General features: G+C 42.9%; 2 protein-coding genes across 4 annotated transcripts in view; both read left to right on the top strand.

The window, feature by feature from the left end:
* Nucleotides 1–14,647, top strand: PIGBOS1 (PIGB opposite strand 1). Of its 3 annotated transcripts, XM_070377939.1 has the most exons (3): nt 2–228; nt 1,550–1,808; nt 2,901–14,647. In XM_070377939.1, the coding sequence occupies exon 2, from the start codon at nt 1,625–1,627 to the stop codon at nt 1,787–1,789; it is 165 nt and encodes a 54-aa protein (XP_070234040.1). In that variant the 5' UTR covers nt 2–228; nt 1,550–1,624; the 3' UTR covers nt 1,790–1,808; nt 2,901–14,647. The 3 variants fall into 3 exon arrangements, with proteins under 3 accessions (XP_070234041.1, XP_070234040.1, XP_014336886.1); XM_070377940.1 differs by lacking the exon at nt 2,901–14,647 and having other exon boundaries at nt 1–239; nt 1,550–2,894; XM_014481400.2 differs by lacking the exon at nt 2,901–14,647 and having other exon boundaries at nt 7–228; nt 1,550–2,894.
* Nucleotides 14,648–15,820: 1,173 nt separating this feature from the next.
* Nucleotides 15,821–22,645, top strand: part of LOC138989577 (uncharacterized) — a 42,937-nt gene continuing 36,112 nt past the window's right edge. Inside the window, exon 1 of the mRNA XM_070378560.1 lies at nt 15,821–16,473. Coding sequence (XP_070234661.1) covers nt 15,821–16,473 — 653 coding nt within the window. The remainder of the gene's footprint in view (nt 16,474–22,645) is intronic.

Here is a 22,645-nt window from a genome sequence, read left to right as displayed (position 1 = left end):
CCCACTTCCAACGGTGGTCCCCGCGGCCCACTATTGCTGGTTCGGCAGCGCGTCTACGTCTTCGCCGCGGACTGGTCCACGCTTTCCCTACTACATTGCTTTCTCGAGGGATTGTTCCGTTCCTTTGGTTTCGTGGTCTCTGCTGCTGGGGTCCGGAAACTGCTGAAAGGAACTGGATCTCACCTCTGCGGGTGCAGGCAGGAGGCGGCGGGGAGCTGAAGCAGAACGGTGTGTGACTGGTAATAATAGTACTGATAATTACAAACGGAAGTGTTGGTGTAACGTTGCATGCCTTGGGTGATCTTACAGTGACTATTTGTTGAGCGACGTAGGCGGGATAAGGGTAATTTAGCCTCATGTACAGATGTGGAAAATGAAGCCCCACAAAGGTTAAAGGACTTGGTCAGGGTCATTTAGCGAACTAGTTGCGGAAGGGGAACCTTCCCGAATTTACTTGCGGTTTAATTGTCTGTTTTACAAGGAGGTGACTTGCAAATGTCTCCTTTTCTTACACTTAGTCATCGAACCAAAACCTGCTTGGTGAAGTTCTCATTTATCTAGTTAAGTGTAGAGTCCAGGAGGAAAAAAGACTTTTTCCCCCAGAAAAATAGTAAATTACGATTTTAGAAATGGCAACCCACTCCAGTACTCTTGACTGGAAAATTCCATGGACGGAGGAGCCTGGTAGGCTACAGTCCACGGGGGTCTCAAAGAGTCGGTCACGACTGAGTTACTTCACTTTCACCTTCAAGAAGCAGCTACTATTTACTCCGCCACTGTTGAGTTTTGTGACCCCGGAGACTGGCTTAGGATGCTGTGAAATATTGCTGTAATAAAACATAAAAATGATTCGCTCTGTTTTACCTGTTTATAAATATGTACTTAGTATCTCCGAACCATAGAACTTATCAGACTATAGACTACTGCAAGGAATATAACTTTCTGAGAAGTTCTAGAATCTTAACTCTTCAATTGTTAAAAGTAAAACCAGTGAAATCCCTATTTTATTTTTTGTAAAAAATGGATAGTAGATGACTTAGAGGTGATGCCAGTTTGTATCTACTATAGCATCAGAGGAAACTAGAAAATCTTTTAGTTTGTAAAAATTGTTTTAATCACACACATTGTCATGAAATAGTAAAGAGCTAATGAAAAGTAACAAATCTCTCCCCTTTAGATGAGATTGGCAATCACATTTAACTTTCGTGGACGGCTGTTTCTTTTAATAGTATACCTTTTTTTTGTATACCTTTAAAGGCATAAAAAGTATGTTCCTCTATTTTTTAACACTTCTGCCATTTAATAAAGTATCAGTTTAAAACCTCTGAAAACATTCTATAATAGCATTTAGCTTTATCTTACACCATCCTCTAACCCTCATTTCTCATATTCCCTTTGTGTCTATATTCCTATTTTAGTTACATCAAAAAGCATATTTACATATTATGAGAAAAATACTGTTTATGCAGGAGCAAAGTTGTGGCATGAAGGCTTTATAAAGGATATAGTACTGAGTTTCTGCTTTGCTTCCCATTTTCTTTGTATACAGACCTGAAGAGAGTTCCTGGATGTGGAGTTTGTTTTTTTAGAACCATCCTTGCGCTGTGAAGTGTTTGATGAAAAAATGTTTGGAAGATTGACTTTTCCACAACTGCTTTTTGCTAGCCTCCTTGGAATTGCTGGAGGAATATATATTTATCAACCAGTATTTGAACAGTATTACAGAGATCAGAAGGAGTTAAAAGAAAAGATGAAATTGGTACAAGACTCAGAAGAGAAGAATAGTTGATACTACATGGAGTTGAACTGTAATTGCTTAAAATTCCATTGAAATTATGCATTGAGTATTAATAATTAGTAAAAAGTTATTCCCTATAAATAGTAAAAAGTTATCAATTATACTTTAAATGTAAATACATTATTGATAGTGATTTTAAATTAGCTTTAAAAGTAGCACTGTCAATTTTAATGTTTACTTTTACTTTTTGCCATTCTATGTCTTTTCACCAGGATCTATGAGTATGTTTCCTTTTAAGCAAAAATGAATGTATTAAGGAATATATTATTTCCTAGTTGAGGCTTATTTTTCTGGGAATGCGGCCTATACATTGGCAGTCTAGAGTATATAAACTGGCTGGAATTGTGTTTACAGTTATGTTTGTAAATGAAGTTAACCAAGTCAACTACCTCATGCAGAATGCACCTCAATTAGCCTACAATTAGCCTACTTTAATATACTTCAGCATTCTTTCAATTCCTGGCTTTCTCATCCCAGGCAGAATGGAGGTGTAAATTGAGAATCAGGATGGCTCAAATTAAATAGAGGTTTTTGAGAAGGTAGATGGTGTCACATAGGGTGGCAAACATGACACAGTCTGTTTACTTAACTCACTAGGCAAATTGACATTAATAATCGCGATCATGGAAGAGTTAATTTCTTATGAAGCTATTCATATAGTTAAGGGGTTTTTTGGAAATTGCTAAGAACTGATTTAATTTTATATTTTCAGTGAGAGCTTAAATGTAATCACATTGTACAAAATACTGTAAATCAACTCATTTTTTTTCTTTAAATAAATTCATTATAACTTAATATAAGCTATCTATGTTGAGATCAGTGTAAGTAATAGGATTAAGAGAGAGAGAGGCCAGGAGGAAGCATGAAATTGTAAGCTTCTGCTCAGTTGCCACAGATGTCTCTTTATATTCTGCTGATTTAGAGCATGTCACATAACCATGGGCACTAATATATCATCTTGTTGCCCAAGGAATGATAATCCTATTTAACATTACGTGAAGTTGAACCATTTTTGGTCATTTTGAGAAGGATGCACCTGTCTGTTTGGTAGTCACATACCAACTGTCAGAGAATGAGTCGATTTTTTTTTTTTTTTTTCCAGTAAAGGTACTGCTGCTGCTGCTAAGTAGCCATTCAAATCAAAGCTATAGGAAGATGCCACTTCACATACACTAGGATGACTGCAGTCAAAGAGGGAGGAAGTAGTAAGTGTTGATGGGAATGTGAAGAAGTTGAAACCTTCGAATATTGCTGGTGAGGATATAAAACAAGTTTGGCAGTTGTGAAAGTTTGGAAGTTCCTCAAAAAGAAGAACATACAGTGTTACCATATGACCCAGCAATTCTGCTTTTAGACGTACATCCCAGAGTAGTGAAAACATGTCTGCATAAACATCTGTAAATGAATACTCGAAGCATCATTATTATAATAGCCCCAAAGTGGAAATAATCCAAATGTCTCAGCCAGTGAACGCATAAATATATTATGGTATATCCACGCAATGGAATATTACTTTGTTGAGGAGCACAAAAGGCCACATATTGTATGATTCTATTTATATGACATGTCCAGGATAGGTAAATGCATAGAGACAAAGTGAATTAGTATTAAATATTTCCCAGTGATTAAGGGGAAGAAGGTACAGGGAGTGACTGCTAATGGATATAGCGTTACTTTTTAGTATAATGAAAATGTTTTGGAACTAGATAGTGGTGTTCAGTGACAGGTTTGTGAATGTATTAAAAACCACTGAATTGCACACTTTACAACTTTATTATGTGAGATTATATCTCAATAAAACTGTCAGAGGACTTCCCTGGTGATCCAGTGGTTAAGAATCCACCTGCTGATGCAGGGGAGATGGGTTTGATCCCTGGTCTGGAAAGATTACACGTGCTATGGGACAACTAAAGCCTACGTGCCACAACTACTGAGCCCACATGCTGCAACTACTGGAGGCTGTGCTCTGCAATGAGAGGCCACTGCAATGAGAAGACCCTGCTTATTGCAGCTAGAGTAAACCTGTGCCTAGCAGTGAATACTCATGTAGCCACATAAAATTAAAAAAAAAAAAAACACTGTCAGAGAGGAGGAAAAAAACCCCATTGCTTCCAGAGTAGCAGCTGCAGTTGGGGTAGTCCATTGTTTTCTTCCATAATCTATCTAGTATATGTGTGTGGTATAGAATATATATAACATAAAATTTATTATTTTTATGATTTTAAAGCACATTTCAGTGGCATTAAGTATATTCACATTGTTGTGTGACCAGCATCACCATCCATCTCTAAAACGTTTGTTTAGTCTTTGCAAGGCCCAAAGAAGTGACTTGAATGGCAATGTGGAGATGCCCCACCCCTATATCCTTCATATATTTGAAGGTGGCATTAATGTCTGCAATTGTTCGCACGAATTGCCTCCAATTTGCTGTCATAGTTAGGGAAAGCAGATTGAGAGGCTTTCAGTTGGTTCTTTATACAATAATGATGTAGTATGGACTGAATGCATCCCCCCATTCATAGGAGGGGAAGCCCTGATCCCCTTGTGAGGGTATTTGGAGGTGGGGCGTTTGGGAGGTAATTAGGTCCTGAGAGTGGAGCCCTTATCAGTGGGATTAATAGTAGTGTTAGTTGCTCAGTCCTGTCCAACTCTTTGTGACCCCATGGACTATAGCCATCAGGCTCCTCTGTCCACAGAATTCTTCAGGCAGAAGTACTGGAATGGTTGGCCCTTTGCTTCTTCAGGGCATCTTCCCAACCCGGGTCTTATGCACTACAGGCAAATTCTTTACCATCAGAGCCACCTATGTTTAAAAGCATCAATAGGATTAGTGCCCTTAAAGAAAAGATATCAGAGACATGCGCTCTCTCTCACCCATGTAAGGATATAGCAAGAAGGTGACTGTCTGCAAATCAGGAAAAGGGGCTTCATCATACACTGAATCTACCTCTGCCAGCCCCTTGATCTTGTACACCTCAACCTTCAAAACTGTGAGAAAAAAATACCTGTTGTTTAAACCACTTATTTAGTGGAATTTATTAATAGCAGTCTGAATAGACTAAGGCACAGCTCTTCCTGTAAGATCAATGTGAGGTCCCTGCCGGCTACTGAGTGTGTATATATATGTGTGTGAATGTGTGTATACATATATATATATATATATTTATATATATCCTATCCATGGACCTGAATTTGGGGAGGAATGACAAAGGGTTCCTCTAAAACATATTTGGGCTAAACCTGCATTTATCCCACCCCCAATGACCCTGCACTCTAAACTGAGGGACTAAGGTCGCATTTAGAGCTTCCTTGTACCAGCCTCAGATCATGCAGTCAACAAGATCTGAATTTTGTCCTGATTAAAGGCCTTGGGTCTCTCAGTAGGAGCAGAGGAAAGTTTATGGTAGATTCTTCTGGCATTGAGTCCTTCCTCAGGTAAACACAGCTTCTTTTAATCGTTAGGTCTAAATTTATGCAATGACTTAAATCAGGAAACTGGTAAAAGATCTTGATTCCCAGTGTGAAAACCAACAGCCTTCTGTTCCCTGTTCTTAATTTTCTTTTAAAAATATGTGAGTCAAGAAACACCCCTTGCTCTCCCCAAAACAATAACACCCATCTATTCCTTCAGAATATGGTGATCTTTTAAGCTATTGGTATATATCCCTGTATGCTATCAAGTCAAGACACCCTGGGTGCATTCCAGCCTGGTTTCCCATTTTAGCAGTTATGACTTGCCATCAGACCTTTGCCACTTGGAAATTCTTTTATTTCTAACTTGGGAGTCCTGTTGCAGCATCTTCTGTCAGTCTCAGCTCATAAAGGACATCCATGTCAGTGGCCTTCTTAACCAGTGCCTCATCAGGGCCTTTCAGGTAACAGCAGGTGGTGGTTCTGCAGTCTCATCACAAATCCATTATTTTGACTCCAAAGTCAGCAGGGTGAGATAGGGAGAGCAAGAAAGTTAAAGAGGGAAAGCCACGACTGATAGATTTTCAAGGGGGCCACTTGACTTGATCCTATGGGATTTTCTGAAGAGAATCTAAAGAAATTTTTAGCTATTATTTTGAAATAACTTCAGACTTAAAAAGTACAAAAATAATATAAAAAACTGTTATATACTTGTTATCCAGGTTCCACGTATGTTAGCATTTATCCACATTTGCTTTAATCTCTCTCTATATATATGTGCTTGGATATTATGCACACTCAAGCATTGTTTTTCTAAACTGGATCATGGAAAAAGCAAGAGAGTTCCAGAAAAACATCTGTTTCTGCTTTATTGACTATGCCAAAACCTTTGATCATATTGTGATCCTGCGTGGATCACAATCAGAGAAGGCAATGGCACCCCACTCCAGTACTCTTGCCTGGAAAATCCCATGGACAGAGGAACCTGGTAGGCTGCAGTCCATGGGGTTGCTAAGAGTCAGAAACAACTAAGCGACTTCACTTTCATGCATTGGAGAAGGAAATGGCAACCCACTCCAGTGTGCTTGCCTGGAGAATCCCAGGGATGGTGGAGCCTGGTGGGCTGCCGTCTATGGGGTCGCACAGAGTCGGACACGACTGAAGTGACTTAGCAGCAGTAGCAGCAGCAGTGGATCACAATAAACTGTGGAAAATTCTGAAAGAAATGGGAATACCAGGCCACCTGACCTGCCTCTTGAAAAACCTATATGCAGGTCAGAAAGCAACAGTTAGAACTGGACATGGAACAACGGACTGGTTCCAAATAGAAAAAGGAGTACGTCAAGGCTGTATATTGTCACCCTGCTTATTTAACTTCTATGCAGAGTACATCATGAGAAACGCTGGGCTGGATGAAGCACAAGCTGGAATCAATATTGTCAGGGAGAAATATCAATAACCTCAGCTATGTAGATGACACCACCCTTATGGCAGAAAGTGAAGAGGAACTAAAGAGCCTCTTGATGAAAGTGAAAGAGGAGAGTGAAAAAGTTGGCCTAAAGCTCAAACATTCAGAAAATGAAATCATGGCATCTGGTCCCATCATTTCATGGCAAATAGATGTGGAAACAATGGCTGACTATTTTTCTGGGCTCCAAAATTGTTGCAGATGGTGATTGCAGCCATGAAATTAAAAGATGCTTACTCCTTGGAAGGAAAGATATGACCAACCTAGACAGCATATAAAAAAGCAGAGACATTGCTTTGCCAACAAAGGTCCATCTAGTCAAGGCTATGGTTTTTCCAGTAGTCATGTATGGACGTGAGAGTTGGACTATAACGAAAGTTGAGAGCCAAAGAATTGATGTTTTTGAACTGTGGTGTTGGAGAAGACTCCTGAGAGTCCCTTGGACTGCAAGGAAATCCAACCAGTCCATCCTAAAGGAGATTAGTCCTGGGTGTTCATTGGAAGGACTGATGCTGAAGCGGAAACTCCAATGCTTTGGCCACCTCATGCGACGAGCTGACTCATTTGAAAAGACCCTGATGGTAGGAAAGATTGAGGGCAGGAGGAGAAGGGGATGACAGAGGATGAGATGGTTGGATGGCATCACTGAATCGATGGACATGGGTTTGGTGTTGGTGACATGGTCTGGGAGTTGATGATGGACAGGGAGGCCTGGCGTGCTGCGGTTCATGGGGTCACAAAGAGTTGGACACAACTGAGCAACTGAACTGAACTGAAATCCTTTGGAAACAGACTAAGTTGCCCATGTGATTCCCTTTACCTCTAAATATTTCAGTGTGCAATTCCTAAAAACAGGAATGTTCTCATTTATTATAGTGTAATAATCAAGATCAGGAAGTTAAGATTGATAGGATATTATTATCTAATCTCAGATTTCATTCAGAGTCTACTAAGTCCTATTAATGTCCTTTAGAACAAGACGAAAGTATTTTTCTGAACTGGGATCTAATTTAGGGTCACATCTGAATTTAGTTCATGGTTTTTTGGTTTAATTTATTCTTGTTCCTTAGTCATTGCCTTTTATGACCTTGAAATTTTCAAAGAATATTGGTTTGTTTTGTAAAATATCCCTTAATTTGAATTTGTTTAATGCTTCTGTAGGATTAGACTGGTTCCAAATAGGAAAAGGAGTACGTCAAGGCTGTATACTGTCACCCTGCTTATTTAACTTCTATGCAGAGTACATCATGAGAAACGCTGGGCTGGAAGAAGCACAAGCTGGAATCAAGATTGCCGGGAGAAATATCAATAACCTCAGCTATGCAGATGACACCAACCTTATGGCAGAAAGTGAAGAGGAACTAAAAAGCCTCTTGATGAAGGTGAAAGAGGAGAGTGAAAAAGTTGGCTTAAAGCTCAACATTCAGAAAACGAAGATCATGGCATCTGGTCCCATCGCTTCATGGGAAATAGATGGGGAAACAGTGGAAACAGTGTCAGAATTTATTCCTTTGGGCTCCAAAATCACAGCAGATGGTGATTGCAGCCATGAAATTAAAAGACACTTACTCCTTGGAAGGAAAGTTATGACCAACCTAGATGGCATATTCAAAAGCAGAGACATTACTTTGCCAACAAAGGTCTGTCTAGTCAAGGTTATGGTTTTTCCAGTAGTCATGTATGGATGTGAGAGTTGGACTGTGAAGAAAGCTGAGCGCCGAAGAATTGATGCTTTGGAACTGTGGTGTTGGAGAAGACTCTTGAGAGTCCTATGGACTGCAAGGAGATCCAACCAGTCCATTCTAAAGGAGATCAGTCCTGGATGTTCTTTGGAAGGAATGATGCTAAAGCTGAAACTCCAGTACTTTGGCCACCTCATGCGAAGAGTTGATTCATTGGAAAAGACTCTGATGCTGGGAGGGATTGGGGGCAGGAGGAGAAGGGGGCGACAGGATGAGATGGCTAGATGGCATTACTGACTCGATGGACTTGAGTCTGAGTGAACTCCGGGAGTTGGTGATGGACAGGGAGGCCTGGCGTGCTGCGATTCATGGGGTCGCAAAGAGTTGGACACGACTGAGCGACTGAACTGAACTGAACTGAGGATTAGATAGCTTCAGGTTATACCTTTTTGGTGGGGATACTGCAGAAGTGATGTGTTGGTATGGTTCACAGATTCCTATTTTATTCAGTGAATTATAATCTATTATTATCACCAGGGCTGACCCCATGATTTGTGGGGCTCAGTGCAAAATGAAGATACATGGCTATGGATAGGGATCAGAAAGTCAGTCTCTTTCCATGGACCGACTTCTCCAACTCATGATGAGTGTGCAACCCCCAGAGTTTACAAACTTCCATGCTGGAGTGCTCTTGATTCCTGGTTAGTGGTGGCAGGAGGCCCCTGCTGCATGGCACATAGAATGTACTATGGTGCTGTCAGACTAGGGCAGGGACACTTGCCTTCTTGCCCACCCCATGGTGCCATGGGGCATGGGCTCAATCCTGATCTCTTCTGTACTCACGCCCAGGCTCCTGGCCATGTGGAAGGTGGTGGATTGGGCCTCCCCAGGTGTGAAGGTTACCAAGTCACTGCTTTGGAGTTGCGAATGCAAGGCCGTGCAGGTCCCAGGGGACTGATAGCTTACAGTGAACGATGTTGGATTCGTGATCTCCCAGGAAGATGTAGCATCGGGACCAGGGACCAGGCTTGATCACTCAAGAGCTTTTGTGTAGCAGAGTTTTATTAAAGTATAAAAAGTGACAGAGAAAGCTTCTGACTGACTTCAGAAGGGGGACAGAGGGTTCTCCCTTGCTAGTCTTAGCAAGGGAGTTATATACTTTTTCAGTTGGTTATTACAGTAAATCAAAAGAATATCTCAAGGTTGTAAAGGTTTTACCAGACCCACTTCCACAATATACATTTTAAGATGACAGGATTAGTCAGAAGGATCTCAAGAAGGAGAAACATGTCCTCAAGCAAGATACATTGTTATATTGATGAAGACAAAGCAATGTAGAAAAAAAGTTTATCCTTTTTTCCTCCTTGAGAACTCCAGACCCCTATCACCTCCTTGAGAGCCCCAGGCCCCTATCTCCTCCTCAAGGACCCTGGACTTCTTATCAACCTACTGTCGACTAAAAAAAAAGGTGCAACTTGAGAGTTGTGAGTTAAGTTTTATTTGGGGCAAAAATGAGGACTGCAGCCAGGAGGCAGCATCTCAGATAGCTCTGAGAGACTGCTCCAAAGCAGCAGTGGGGGAAAGTCAATATATAAGGTTTTGGTTGTTCATCATGAGGATCTGATGTCACCATGAAGGGATTTAGTGCTTCTCTAGATATGAGGAGATGCAAGAATTGAGATCATAAAATCTGTTCCTAATGTTAGGTAGGTAGAATAGGGAAAAGGAGTCCAAAATGGCGGTGGCCAAAAGACAAGGAAGGGAAAAGCCTGCGAAAATAGAACAAAAGGAGGTCCAAGGACCAGAGTGAGGACCTCAGGTAAAACAAACAACACTCCTGGCTGGCCCAATTTACAAAGGACAGGCCCAGGGAGAGATAAACATATAAATAGAGGAGCCAAAGCTAGTTCTCTCTCTCTCTCTCCTTCCCCCGCGCGCTGGGGCACTCTTCTCCTCGTGTCTTTGGATCGACGTGCCCTCACGCCTCAAAGATGGATTTTCCTGTTATCTTCTAAATAAAATAGAGCTGTAACACTGAGCTGTAACACTGATTTGTCTAAGAGCTATAACACGGTCCATTCAAGACCTGAGAGCTATAACACCGTCTATCGAAGACCTGAGAGCTGTGACATGCCGAGGGGGCTTTAATGTCCGTTACTCCAAATCTTTGTTGTGACAAGACAAAGAGCCGAGGAACATACACTCGCATGACACTAAAAACATCCAACTATTTAAAGACCTGTCCCACCAGATTCCCTGGAGCACGGAGTGCCTCACTCCACCCTGAACTCTCCCAGGGGTTGTTGAAGGTCAACAGCTGTCTCAGCATGGGGTTCAGTCTCCCCATGGCAGATGGCAGATGCTCTTGGTAAGTGCCAATTTGTAGTTGACACTACCTAGGAATTGACTCTCTGGACCAGGAAGAAAGGCGTGGGCAGTGGCAGGAGTCAGAGCCATGTACATACAGAGGCTTCAAGCCTCCATCATGCTCCATTGTGCCATCAGATTTCACTTGTAAGACACACATTCAAAGATAAAATTATTGAAAACTTTAAGACGGTGACTGCAGAGCAATATAATTTCTGTGTGCTGGGCCCTGTGTGGTGTTTGGTTGCATGACCACGAAGCCAACCTGATGATCACTATTTTTATGTTCAAATTGTTCCAGATTTGGTCAGTTGGAGTCCTTTCAAGCTGGCCCTGTTTTTTTGTTTTGTTTTGTTTTTTGTTTGTTTTGGGGTTTTTTTTAGTGTTTATTTCCAATATGAAGTGTTATTTTTGAGCATTTTCTGAAAAATTTATTGTTTAACACATTTACAACTAGATACAAAATACTTAAGAATATACTTTGACATTTGCAATGGACGTATTTGACAGGTAAGTTTTGTTAATGTAGTTTATAAACAAAAATATTTTTGACAGTCCCAGTTAAAACAAGCAAGCTCTTAACTGAGGTTTAATATACTCAGTTTCTGTAATAACTTTCTTTTGTTTTCCTCTGGGTACACTTTTCTCAAATTCCTTTTTGAATTTCCTCTGCCCATGCCTTAAATAACTGGGCAATCCTCTGGATTCTGCACCAAGTCCCCTTTTCACCCTTTCAGCACATTTTCTAGACTAACTCCTTGCCCCTCACATCTGCGTGGTGATAGCTCCAGTTCTTGTCTTCTGTGCTTCAGACCAGCACTTTCAACTGCATACTAAAGAGTTTCACCTGGATGTTCTGCTGGTGCCGGCATGTCAGAGTTGAAATGCCCTGAACCTGTTGATTATGGTCTGTTTCACTCTCCCTACCTGTTGCTTTCTTTTGCTTATGGGTTCCTAGTTGCCCAAACCAGAAACCTGAGCATTTCCATGAATTCCTCCTTCTCCCTCCCCATCTACAACCAAGTCTTCTTGATTCACTCTCCTGAGTATCTCAACTCTGTCTATTCATCCTCATCCTCATCCTCATGGCCATCCCCTTCAACCAGATCACTGTTATCCCTCACTTGGATTTCAGCATGCTAATTGGCCTTCCCAGCCAATTCTTAGCCTCACAGCCATTAAGAAAATGGATTGTGAATTCTGGTCCTGGCTTTGCCACTTATTAGCTATGTAAAACTGGTGAGGTTGCTTAATCTCTTTAATGCGCCTTTTCCTCATCTGTAATGTGGAGACAAGAATAGTGCTTATTTCATAGGGCAATTGTGAGAAGTAAATGAGGTGGTATATGTAAAGTTCTTAGCATATTGGCTGATTCAGAGTAAATGGTCAATAAATGTTAGCCTTTATTATAAGCATTCCAGGGTCCTTCATTACCCAACCTCTGCTTATTTCTCCAGTTTCTTTGATTGCTCCTTCCACTCTTTTCAGCTTTTCTGAGCTTTCAGTTGCTCCAGTTTCTCATTCTCTCTTTTTTGCCTCCAGGCCATTCTTCTGATCTTTTTCATAGAATTCTCTTCTCACCTTCCCCAGGGCTTCCCTTTTAGCTCAGCTGGTGAAGAATCTGCCTGCAATGCAGGAGACCCTGGTTCGATTCCTGGGTCAGGAACATCCCCTAGAGAAGGAAATGGGAACCCACTCCAGTATTCTTGCCTGGAGAATCCCATGGACAGAGGAGCCCGTCGGGCTAAACCCCATGGCGTTGAAAGTGTGGGAAACGACTTAGCAACTAAACCACCCCACCTTCCCCACTTATTCATCCTTCAAATGGGCCTTAGAAAGCATCACTACGAACAAAGCTAGGGGAGGTGATGGAATTCCAGTCGAGCTGGTTCAAATCCTGAAAAATGATGCTGTGAAAGTGCTGCACTCAATATGCCAGCAAATTTGGAAAACTCAGCAGTGGCCACAGGACTGGAAAAGGTCAGTTTTCATTCCAATCCCAAAGAAAGGCAATGCCAAAAAATGCTCAAACTACTGCACAATTGCACTCATCTCACATGCTAGTAAAGTCATGCTTAAAATTCTCCAAGCCAGGCTTAAGCAATACATGAACCATGAACTTCCAGATGTTCAAGCTGGTTTTAGAAAAGGCAGAGGTACCAGAGATCAAATTGCCAACATCCGCTGGATCATGGAAAAAGCAAGAGAGTTCCAGAAAAACATCTATTTCTGCTTTATTGACTATGCCAAAACCTTTGACTGTGTGGATCACAATAAACTGTGGAAAATTCTGAAAGAGATGGGAATACCAGACCACCTGATCTGCCTCTTGAGAAACCTATATGCAGGTCAGGAAGCAACAGTTAGAACTGGACGTGGAACAACAGACTGGTTCCAAATAGGAAAAGGAGTACGTCAAGGCTGTATACTGTCACCCTGCTTATTTAACTTCTATGCAGAGTACATCATGAGAAATGCTGGGCTGGAAGAAGCACAAGCTGGAATCAAGATTGTCAGGAGAAATATCAATAACCTCAGATATGCAGATGATACCACCCTTATGGCAGAAAGTGAAGAGGAACTAAAAAGCCTCTTGATGAAAGTGAAAGAGGAGAGTGAAAAGTTGGCTTAAAGCTCAACATTCAGAAAACGAAGATCATGGCATCTGGTCCCATCGCTTCATGGGAAATAGATGGGGAAACAGTGGAAACAGTGTCAGAATTTATTCCTTTGGGCTCCAAAATCACAGCAGATGGTGATTGCAGCCATGAAATTAAAAGACACTTAACTCCTTGAAAGGAAAGTTATGACCAACCTAGATGGCATATTCAAAAGCAGAGACATTACTTTGCCAACAAAGGTCTGTCTAGTCAAGGTTATGGTTTTTCCAGTAGTCATGTATGGATGTGAGAGTTGGACTGTGAAGAAGGCTGAGCGCTGAAGAATTGATGCTTTGGAACTGCGGTGTTGGAGAAGACTCTTGAGAGTCCCATGGACTGCAAGGAGATCCAACCAGTCCATTCTAAAGGAGATCAGTCCTGGATGTTCTTTGGAAGGAATGATGCTAAAGCTGAAACTCCAGTACTTTGGCCACCTCATGTGAAGAGTTGACTCATTGGAAAAGACTCTGATGCTGGGAGGGATTGGGGGCAGGAGGAGAAGGGGACAACAGAGGATGAGATGGCTGGATGGCATCACGGACTCGATGGACGTGAGTCTGAGTAAACTCCAGGAGTTGGTAATGGACAGGGAGGCCTGGCGTGCTGCAATTCATGGGGTCGCAAAGAGCTGGACACAACTGAGTGACTGAACTGAACTGAACTGAATCTATACATCACTTGTCTCTGGGAAGTACTGATTTGGTATCAATTAACTTGTGTTCCAATTAGTCAGACTTAGCCACTTAAGTCTTCCCTTATCAACAACTTCCCTTATCAAGGATCTTATCTCACTGCACAGAAGTTGATCTCTTTGAGGACAGGATCACTGAGGGCAAGGACCAGTTTGCCTTGTTCACTATTGCATTTCTAGGACCTAACACAGTGTTTGACTTGCTGGATGAAAGGACAGAATGGGTGATGTATGAGCCACAGCATCGCTGTTTTCTGATCTCCTGCCTGGTGAAGTCCTGGTGACAGCCCTGCCTGGCTGTAGGAGTGGGGAGGGCTGAGCGCTCCTTGAATCATGTGAACCATTAGCAGTTGCTGCATTGTTGGCACCCTTACCCCCACCCTCAACAGATCTTAGCTGATCAGTGACTCCCAAGACTTCCTCTACACATGAACATGGAACTACTTTCCCTGTTTTAACCTCCACTGACATGATGGCTTTTCTCTAGGGAATATCCCTTGAAACCATCACCCTATAGTGAATCTGTTATCCCTAACTCTGCGATTACTGCATTATATTTGCTTGGAACTATTAAAATGAATATGTATTCAATATTTAGCAACTTCATATGATTCATCCTATATGTGATTTTTTAAAGTAATCTGAGAAGCTCATTGTGCTGTAATGCAAACTGAGTAGTCTGAAAGGATAATGAAATTGGGCAGGTGGCCTTGAGACAGCTGGAATTTGTGATCCAAGAAGAATTTGTGAGATAGAACAGATAGGAGGAGCCAGTGGACTAGGACTTCCAAACATTTTGCTTTGCTGAGAAGTAGACTTATTTGGTTGAGAGGTGCTTTGCCTAAGGACTTCCCTGGCAGTCCAGTGGTTAAGACTCTGCTCTTCCAATGCAGGGTCTCTGATCAGGAACTAAGATCCCAGATACCTCCTGATGTGGTCAAAAATTAAAAAAATAATAAATAAAAAATGCTTTGCCTGAAAGCTCACAGGGGTAGGCCCAAAAGTTCTGTTCAGACCTTGAGGGCGCTGGAGGAGGAATTTGGCGCTTCTAGTGAGAAACTGCTGGAGAAGGCAATAGCAACCCACTCCAGTACTCTTGCCTGGAAAATCCCATGGACGGAGGAGCCTGGTAGGGGGCAGTCCGTAGGGTCACGAAGAGTCGGACACTTACTGAGCGACTTCACTTTCACTTTTCACTTTCATGCACTGGAGAAGAATATGGCAACCCACTCCAGTGTTCTTGCCTGGAGAATCCCAGGGACGGCGGAGCCTGGTGGGCTGCTGTCTATGGGGTCGCACAGAGTCGGACACGACTGAAGCGACTTAGCAGCAGCAGCAGCAGCAGTGAGAACCTGCGGGCCTGAAGCTTCCCACCTCTGCCTCACAGCCACAGGTCCAAGCGGCCCACAGAAAGCCGTCGGCACTGAGAGACGGAAGCTGCTAGGGGGCAGCAGAGGCTCGCAGGTGTCTCGCTACAGGAGCTAGTCTTTCAAGTTTTTTTTTTTTTTAATTTTAACGAATTGCTCTAATACTTGGAAATTTAAATAAGAGAGATTTTGTAATCTGAACTCGACTGTTCAAGAGCAGAGACCCTGTTTACTACCCCACTTAACTACCCTTTTTGACGGCCTACCCCCCCACCCCGCTCCAGTCATCCAGTCATTCTCAAGTATATCCCAGAGCTTTCCCTCACTCCAGGAACACCAATGCCAGGCTACCCGAGTGAAAAGCAGGCGGGGCCGGATGGACAGTGGCAAAGCCAGGACGCCCAGCGCGGATCTGGCCCCCGGGGAAGCCAGACGAAGTGGGCAGCCACTGCAAGCTGGGAGCCCGCCCCTCAGATCCCCGCTTAGGGCCTCAGGAGCCGTTGGTCTCAGGGCCGACTTTGCAACCGCTCAGCACCTGTGGCGACCAGAGACAGACACTGACCCTGACGCCCTGAAAAATACCTGTAGAAAATGGCTTTGGGGGAGGAGATTTGGGGAGCGGCACCAAACTATACCTTATAGTGCCCCGACCCCAGAGCAGTTTTTAAATGTCATCCCTGTGTCTCAAAACGAAAACAACCCCTTAAGGTTTGGCACCTTCCAGGAAAGGACAGTGGAGACTGGGTTTGGGCTAAAAGAGGAGAGTGGGGAACTTTGTGTCGGCCCCCTGGGCAGGTACGTAGGGGCTGGGGGCGGCGGGCTCGCCCTGTCGGGCGGGGGTGCGCCCCGAAGTGACAGGAGGAAGCTGGAGGTGGAGGGCGGGGAGGAGGTCCCGCCCCCACCTCGCGCTCCTTTACGGGAAGTGATGTGGGGCCAGACGGAAAATACCCGCCAAGGACCCGAAAAGGCCGGCAGCGGGTGGACGCCGCGCGCAGAGACAGAGCGGCGTGGGGACCGCGGGCGGAGCAGGTGAGGCGGAGGCGCGGGCTGGGAGGAGCGCTCTGGCTCGGGGCGCCGGTCACCCCGCGGGGCAGCGCGACGGAGCGGGCGCACCGAGGGTCTGGCCCTGGGGCCGGGTGTTGGGGTTGCAGCTCCTCTCCGCTCTCTGGCAGGCAGAGCCCACCGGAGAAGCTTCTTTGCTTCTCCCAGGCCCTCAGCACAAACTCTACGATGACAATCGCGGGCGTAGGGGTCAGCTTGGGCGAGGTGCCGATTAGGTGGAGTCCCAGGTTGGGGGCTGAGGTCACCTTCCGGCGGCATCCAGGTGCTAGGGGCCGCATGGAGGTGGCGGGGTGGGAGGAAGGAAACTTCTCAGGCAGGAGAGGAGGCTCCTGCACGGCCTCTCTAATTCTTTACTTCCTCCGGTTTTGTCAGTTGAATGATTTAAAGTCTTGACACCTTTGTTGGGCGGGGTCTGGACGGCAAACTGTCTGGGTGGGAGAGGGTCCCCCCTTCCTTTCCCTGCCAGTCAGACAGAAAACCCTACCAGGCAGTCAGGCCCTTCTGTCTTGACTGGCGGTAGAGCCGATGTGATGACAGGTTTCGGTAACTCTTGCCAAAGCTTTTGTCTCTGTCCCAATAGATCACGGATTAAGCAAAGTCAGGCCTGAAGTGAAGGAAATCTTGTGAACCCATGACTTTGCCTTCCCATAATTTTGGCTCCTGTGGGCCCCCTGCATGGCCTCAGCATCATCTGTTAGATCCTCTGTCTCAGGGGTCTTCTGTGGGCTAAGAGCTATTTTCCCCTACTGGATGGATTCTTAACTTTGGGATTGGCTCATCAGTCAGAGGTTGGGGGTATCCTCTTTTTTTTTATTTTTATTTTTTGGGGGTATCCTCTTATGCTGTATAAAGTTTCTATAATTATCAGTGATTTAGTTTGTTGGTGATTCACTGTTCCTGTTTTATTGATTTATTTATGCCTTCTTAGAAACTTGTTTTAGGGGGAAAACACAGTCTGGAAGACAGAATTTTTGCAGATGGTTACAAGTAAAGAAAGGTTAATGTAGTGCTGAAAAAACTTGACTGAGGATCTGTATTTTATGTTAGTTTTCCTTCCTACTTCTTTCCTTTATTGTTTCTTCCTTACTCCCTCCCTCCCTTAATTTCCATGACCTGCCTTGATTTTACTAATTTTGATGAAGTATAACTAATTTTTTCTTTTCTTGCTGCGCTTTTGGTGTCAAATCTAAGAAAGCATTGCTCAATCCAAAGTCCTGAAGATTTATGCCTATGTTTTCTTCTAAGAGTTGTTAGTTTTAGCTCTTACATTTTCATCTTTAGCTTGCTTTAAGTTAATTTTGTACATGGCGTGAGGTAGGAGTGTTAACAATTTTTTGCATGTGGGCATCAAGTTCTCCCAGCACCATTTGTTGAAAAGATTATTTTTCCCCCTTTTAATATCATTGGTGCCTGTGTTGAGAATAAATTGTCAGGAAATGTGAGGGTTTATTCCTAGACTCTCAGCCCTACTCCATTGAGCTGCATGTCTATCCTTATGCTAGTATCATACTCTCCTCTGTTAACTATGTACGCGAGAGGTTTTGAGATGGGGAGTGTGAGTCCTCCCACTTTGTTTTTCTTTTTTGAGACTGTTCTGGCTATTCTGGGTCCCTTGAATTTCCATCTGTAATTTAGAATCAGCGTCTCAATTGCTGTTGCCTGATTTTACAACAGATGCAATGGGTGTTGAAGTGGGCAACAGTCTCTAGGAACCAGACTCTTGATTTTCCTCTTCCAAACCTGCTTTTCCCTCCGTCTCCCCTGTCTCAGTTACTTCATTGTTACAGGTGCTCAGACTAAACACCCTGGGGTCACCCCTGATTCTTTTCTTTGTCTCATATCAGACATCTAGTCTCTCAGCAGAGTTCATTAGTTCTGCTTAGAAACTATATCTAGGATAGGAACCATTTTGTAACATTTTCACTGCTCCTGCCAGTTCCTTTTGTTTGTCAACCTGGATTACTCCAAAGCCTCCTGCAGGCCCAGCCTGCTTCCACCTTCACCACTCTATGGTCTGTTCTTAAAAAAGTTGCCAAAGCCGCTTATATCACTCAGTCCTGTGCTCAAAACTCACCAGTGGCTTGTTATACCAGAGGGAAACCTTACATGGTGTGTGGCTTCATCTTCCATCACTCCCCTCTTTTCTCACTCGCCTTCAGCCACACCTCAGGACCTTTGCTGTTTCCTCTGTTTGAAATGTTCTTCCTTCAAAAGTCTGCACTGCTTACTCACTCATTTCATTCAAATCAAGTCATTTCTTTAGAGATGCTTTCTTGTCCCATCCCATCTAAATTATCGTCCCCCATCCCCCAACCCCAACATTTTCTTCCTCTTGACCTTATTTTTCTTTAGAATATCTGTAGCATTCTTTGTCATTGCACACACACATCTGTCTCCCACTGGTAGAGTACAAGCTCCATGAAGGTCCGGAATTTGTCTTGTTTGCTCTGGTGGAGGTAGCACCTGGAATGGTTTTTGGCACATATTAAACCCTAAAAAAAAAAAAAAAATATATATATATATATAGAGAGAGAGAGTGAATGAAAAGGGAATGAGAAGCTGAGAAATGGGGATCACTCTGCTATTTCTTTCTCACTCTTCCTTCCCATTTGCAGTGTCCATAGCTACACCAGCAACTCCTCCTTCTCTCCTTTTCTATCTACTTTTTTCCCTAGAGGGAATGGCCTTACTCTTCATGGAAAGGGAAAGGTCAAAAAAAGGTCAAACAAAGGAAGGGAAAGGTCAAACAAAGCAGAAAGGTGAGGACTTTGGGTCCTTCCCGAGGGCAGGACCTGGGCAGACTGGGAGGAGGCCTTCAGCGCCTGTCTCTAGTGACTTGGTTTCTTGTGCTGATCTAGGGAGAGTGAAATTCCTTGGAAATTTGAGAAAATGGAGTTTCATTTCCTGATGAATATTTTGCAGTGCAGTGAATTTAATTTTTCTCTGGCTTCTAACTGAAATTTCCAATTATGAGACTCATTTTGACTTTTAATTGCATAATGACTTCAGACTGTCAACTGATTATGCATATGTGGCCTTATTTCCATGATGAGACTGTAATAGCCTGGAGGCAGAGCATGGCTTCATCTCCTTTGTGATTCCTGTACTGCAAGCTATCATAGGCAAACGAAGTGTTCAATAAATTCTTGCTGAATGTGCCCATAAGTTAATGAATAACCTTGGATTTGTTTTCATCATTAGAAACCTCTAGTCCATATATTTAATTTTTCTCAGCCTGTAGATGTTAAGTATCTTGTTTTAGTCCACCTCATCCTGCTGTTGCGGATAAAGCAGTATTGGCTAGAGTTGAGAGAGGTTTCCTGCCGACCTTTCTCACTGAGAATTGAATTAACTGGCCTGGAGAGTATAGTAATCACTGTGGTATTTTAAAAATTGAACTAGCTTTCCATTGTTAAACTTATCTTGGAACATGCCATATCTATATATTCACTACAAACTATGAGAAAGGAGTATTTTTAAACCCATGGCATGTATATGTGTGTGGGTGTAAATAATGCGAGCCCTAGTTAACTTGATGGGTGGGGGAATCCTTTTCAAAATGTATACATATGTCAAATCACCGTGATGTACACTTTAAATATCTTACAATGTTATATCTCAATTATACCTCAATAAAGTTGGCTGATGGGCTTCCTTGATGGCACAGTGGTAAAGAATCCGCCTGCCAATGCAGGAGATTCGGGTTCGATCCCTGGTCCAGGAGGATCCCACATGCTGCCAAGCAACTAAGCCCGTGTGACATAATTATTGAGCCTGTGCTTTGGAGCCAAAAATAAATAAGAAAATAAAATTATATATTTAAAAAAAGTGGCCCACAATTTAAAAAACAAATGAATTGTGAGCCTCTATGCAGCAAGATTGCCTTGTTATTGTTAGAACAAGATTGCCTTCTGAAGAGAGGAATTTTTCCTTCTCACTGCCTTTGCTTTATATGCTGTGTGCAGGTTTCGCTTGATCAAATTTATTCCTCTGCCTTGTAGTCAGGAAGTTCCAGTTTATGGTCTGGTTTCCCTAAGCTGATTTATCTGGGGAGAAGACATGAGCAGTGAGTTGGAGGAAGAGATAAAAGGTTTGCAATTAACTTTGTGTCCAGAAGGTTAGAGGTGTGCAGCTGTGAGCATCCATCTTGTTCCATCCACTGTGTTTTGGCCTCCTGTCTGGTCAGGAAGTATACCACATTCTTTTCCCTGTATGATTGAGGTCTACTAACATTGATATTCTACTCACTGTTTAATAAAATTTGATGCCTCACCTACTCAAAACAAATGTTGCAAGTCATTCTTCCTTGCCTGCTTTTGTTTTGTTTTATTTTTTGCCTCTATGTATGTCACCCATGAGAAGGCCTCACATTTAGTGCTTCAGCCACACTTGGAACCACCCACCTGTATGAAATCAGACTTTTGAGAGCTGAGATTATGCTTTGAATGTGGGGTCAAAGGTAGTGTGCCAGATTTTAAAAATTGGAAGAACAACAAATAATATTTTACTATAAGTATGTCCCATGCAATCTTTGGGACACACTTATACTAAAAAATTTGTAGTTTTTTTCCTATGAGTGGTAGAGTTAACTGGTGTCTTGGATTTAATGTGTTAACTCTGGTCTGATAAATTTATGTTTTTGGGCAGGAAATGCATTGATCATGATAATGTCCACAGAATAACTGAGCTATGGCTCATTTTGCTAATTGCACATGTCTCCATTTTAGGAAGGAGAGGGCGTGTAAACTCAAGGATTATTAGAATTAGAGGACAGTGGGAGAAGATTCCATTTCCTCTAGTGTTTTGTGGTGAAGGAAATTTTTCTCCAGAGATGTTGTCATTTTCTAAGATCACACAGTTAGTGGTAGAGCCGGAACTGGAACTCCGGGTCCAGTGGTTAGTCTGCTGCACGGAATCTTCCCTTGAAAGATCACACGTAGTTGCTTATGTTTTCATGCTGATCTTTAGTCACTTCTGTTGCCTCCCTCCCATATCGCTGCACTGTCCTGCTGCCCTTCTGGCCCTTGGATCTGCTGTGTGGCAGGCAAAGCCACCCTCAAGAACACAGTTGACTTTTCTCTGAGAACCACAGGGCTGTTGAAAGCCACCGTTGGTTGTATGCCTGTGGTGATGCCAGAAATCCCATCTTTCCATGTGTTTTTATCCCTTCTAAGGTCTGGTTATTATTCTCATCCCCTTTGAGTGCTTACTGTAAGGTGCTTTGACTCAGGAGGACTTGGCTGAGAATAATTCCACAACCACCAAGTGTTGTCTCACTGAAGGGCGCCTGCTTTGAGTGGCCAAGTCCTTTGACACTCCGTATCTTCTTGTAATTTGCTACAACAGATATGGAAGATACATGGTAAGGATCGATGCAGTAGATAGGTGTATGTAACTTCCTCTTTAGAGATGTGTTCTTTTAAAACACAGTTTGCTTACTGTTTTACAGTTACCTGTACTGATTTAAGAAAGTGGCCTTAGAAAAAAGCATCCTTCCTCTGACTGCTGTGAGAATACCATATTTCAGAGCCACTAATCCTGTTTTTTCATAGCCTGTTGATTAATTCATATAAAGCCTTACCAGCTGCCAGGTCAAAGCATAATAATAAAATTGGTTGCCAAGAGACTGAAAAATCTGTTCATTCTTATTAACTGCTACTCATCTATCTTGCTCTGATCCCACCACGTGGGCAGCTGGTCGAGTCTTATCTGCATATGGCTGGTTACTTATTGCCTGTGTATTTGTATCATTTGACACAAAAACAGGGCCTCAATCAGCTAACGGAAGCTTATGGTAAGGTTTTTTTTGATTATTCTTCTTCTTGCTGTATTAGTCCTAATACGGGAAGGAATGAGACATACAGAAATAGGTCTTGACTTAAATGTCCATTTGAGATACCTGAGAATTTTAAAACATAATCCAAGGGTGTGGTCAGGATTTCCTTTGTTTCCTGCAGTGTGATTGATTTTCATAATGAATCTCACTGTTGCAAGGGAGCAACCCCAGGGATGAGTAAAGAGGTCTAGCAGCCCTTGAAAAGATAAGGTGTCGTCCTTCCAATCAGATGCTAGAGACCAAACATGGCCAGATCAGCTGCTGGCCATTCCAGGCTGGACTTCCTTTGTCAAGGGCAAGGTC

The sequence above is a fragment of the Bos mutus genome, chromosome 10 (genome assembly GCF_027580195.1).
Source record: "Bos mutus isolate GX-2022 chromosome 10, NWIPB_WYAK_1.1, whole genome shotgun sequence".
NCBI classification, from domain to species: Eukaryota; Metazoa; Chordata; class Mammalia; order Artiodactyla; family Bovidae; genus Bos; species Bos mutus.
The sequence above is the reverse complement of the archived record's forward strand: the minus strand, read 5'-3'. Positions and strand labels throughout refer to the sequence as shown.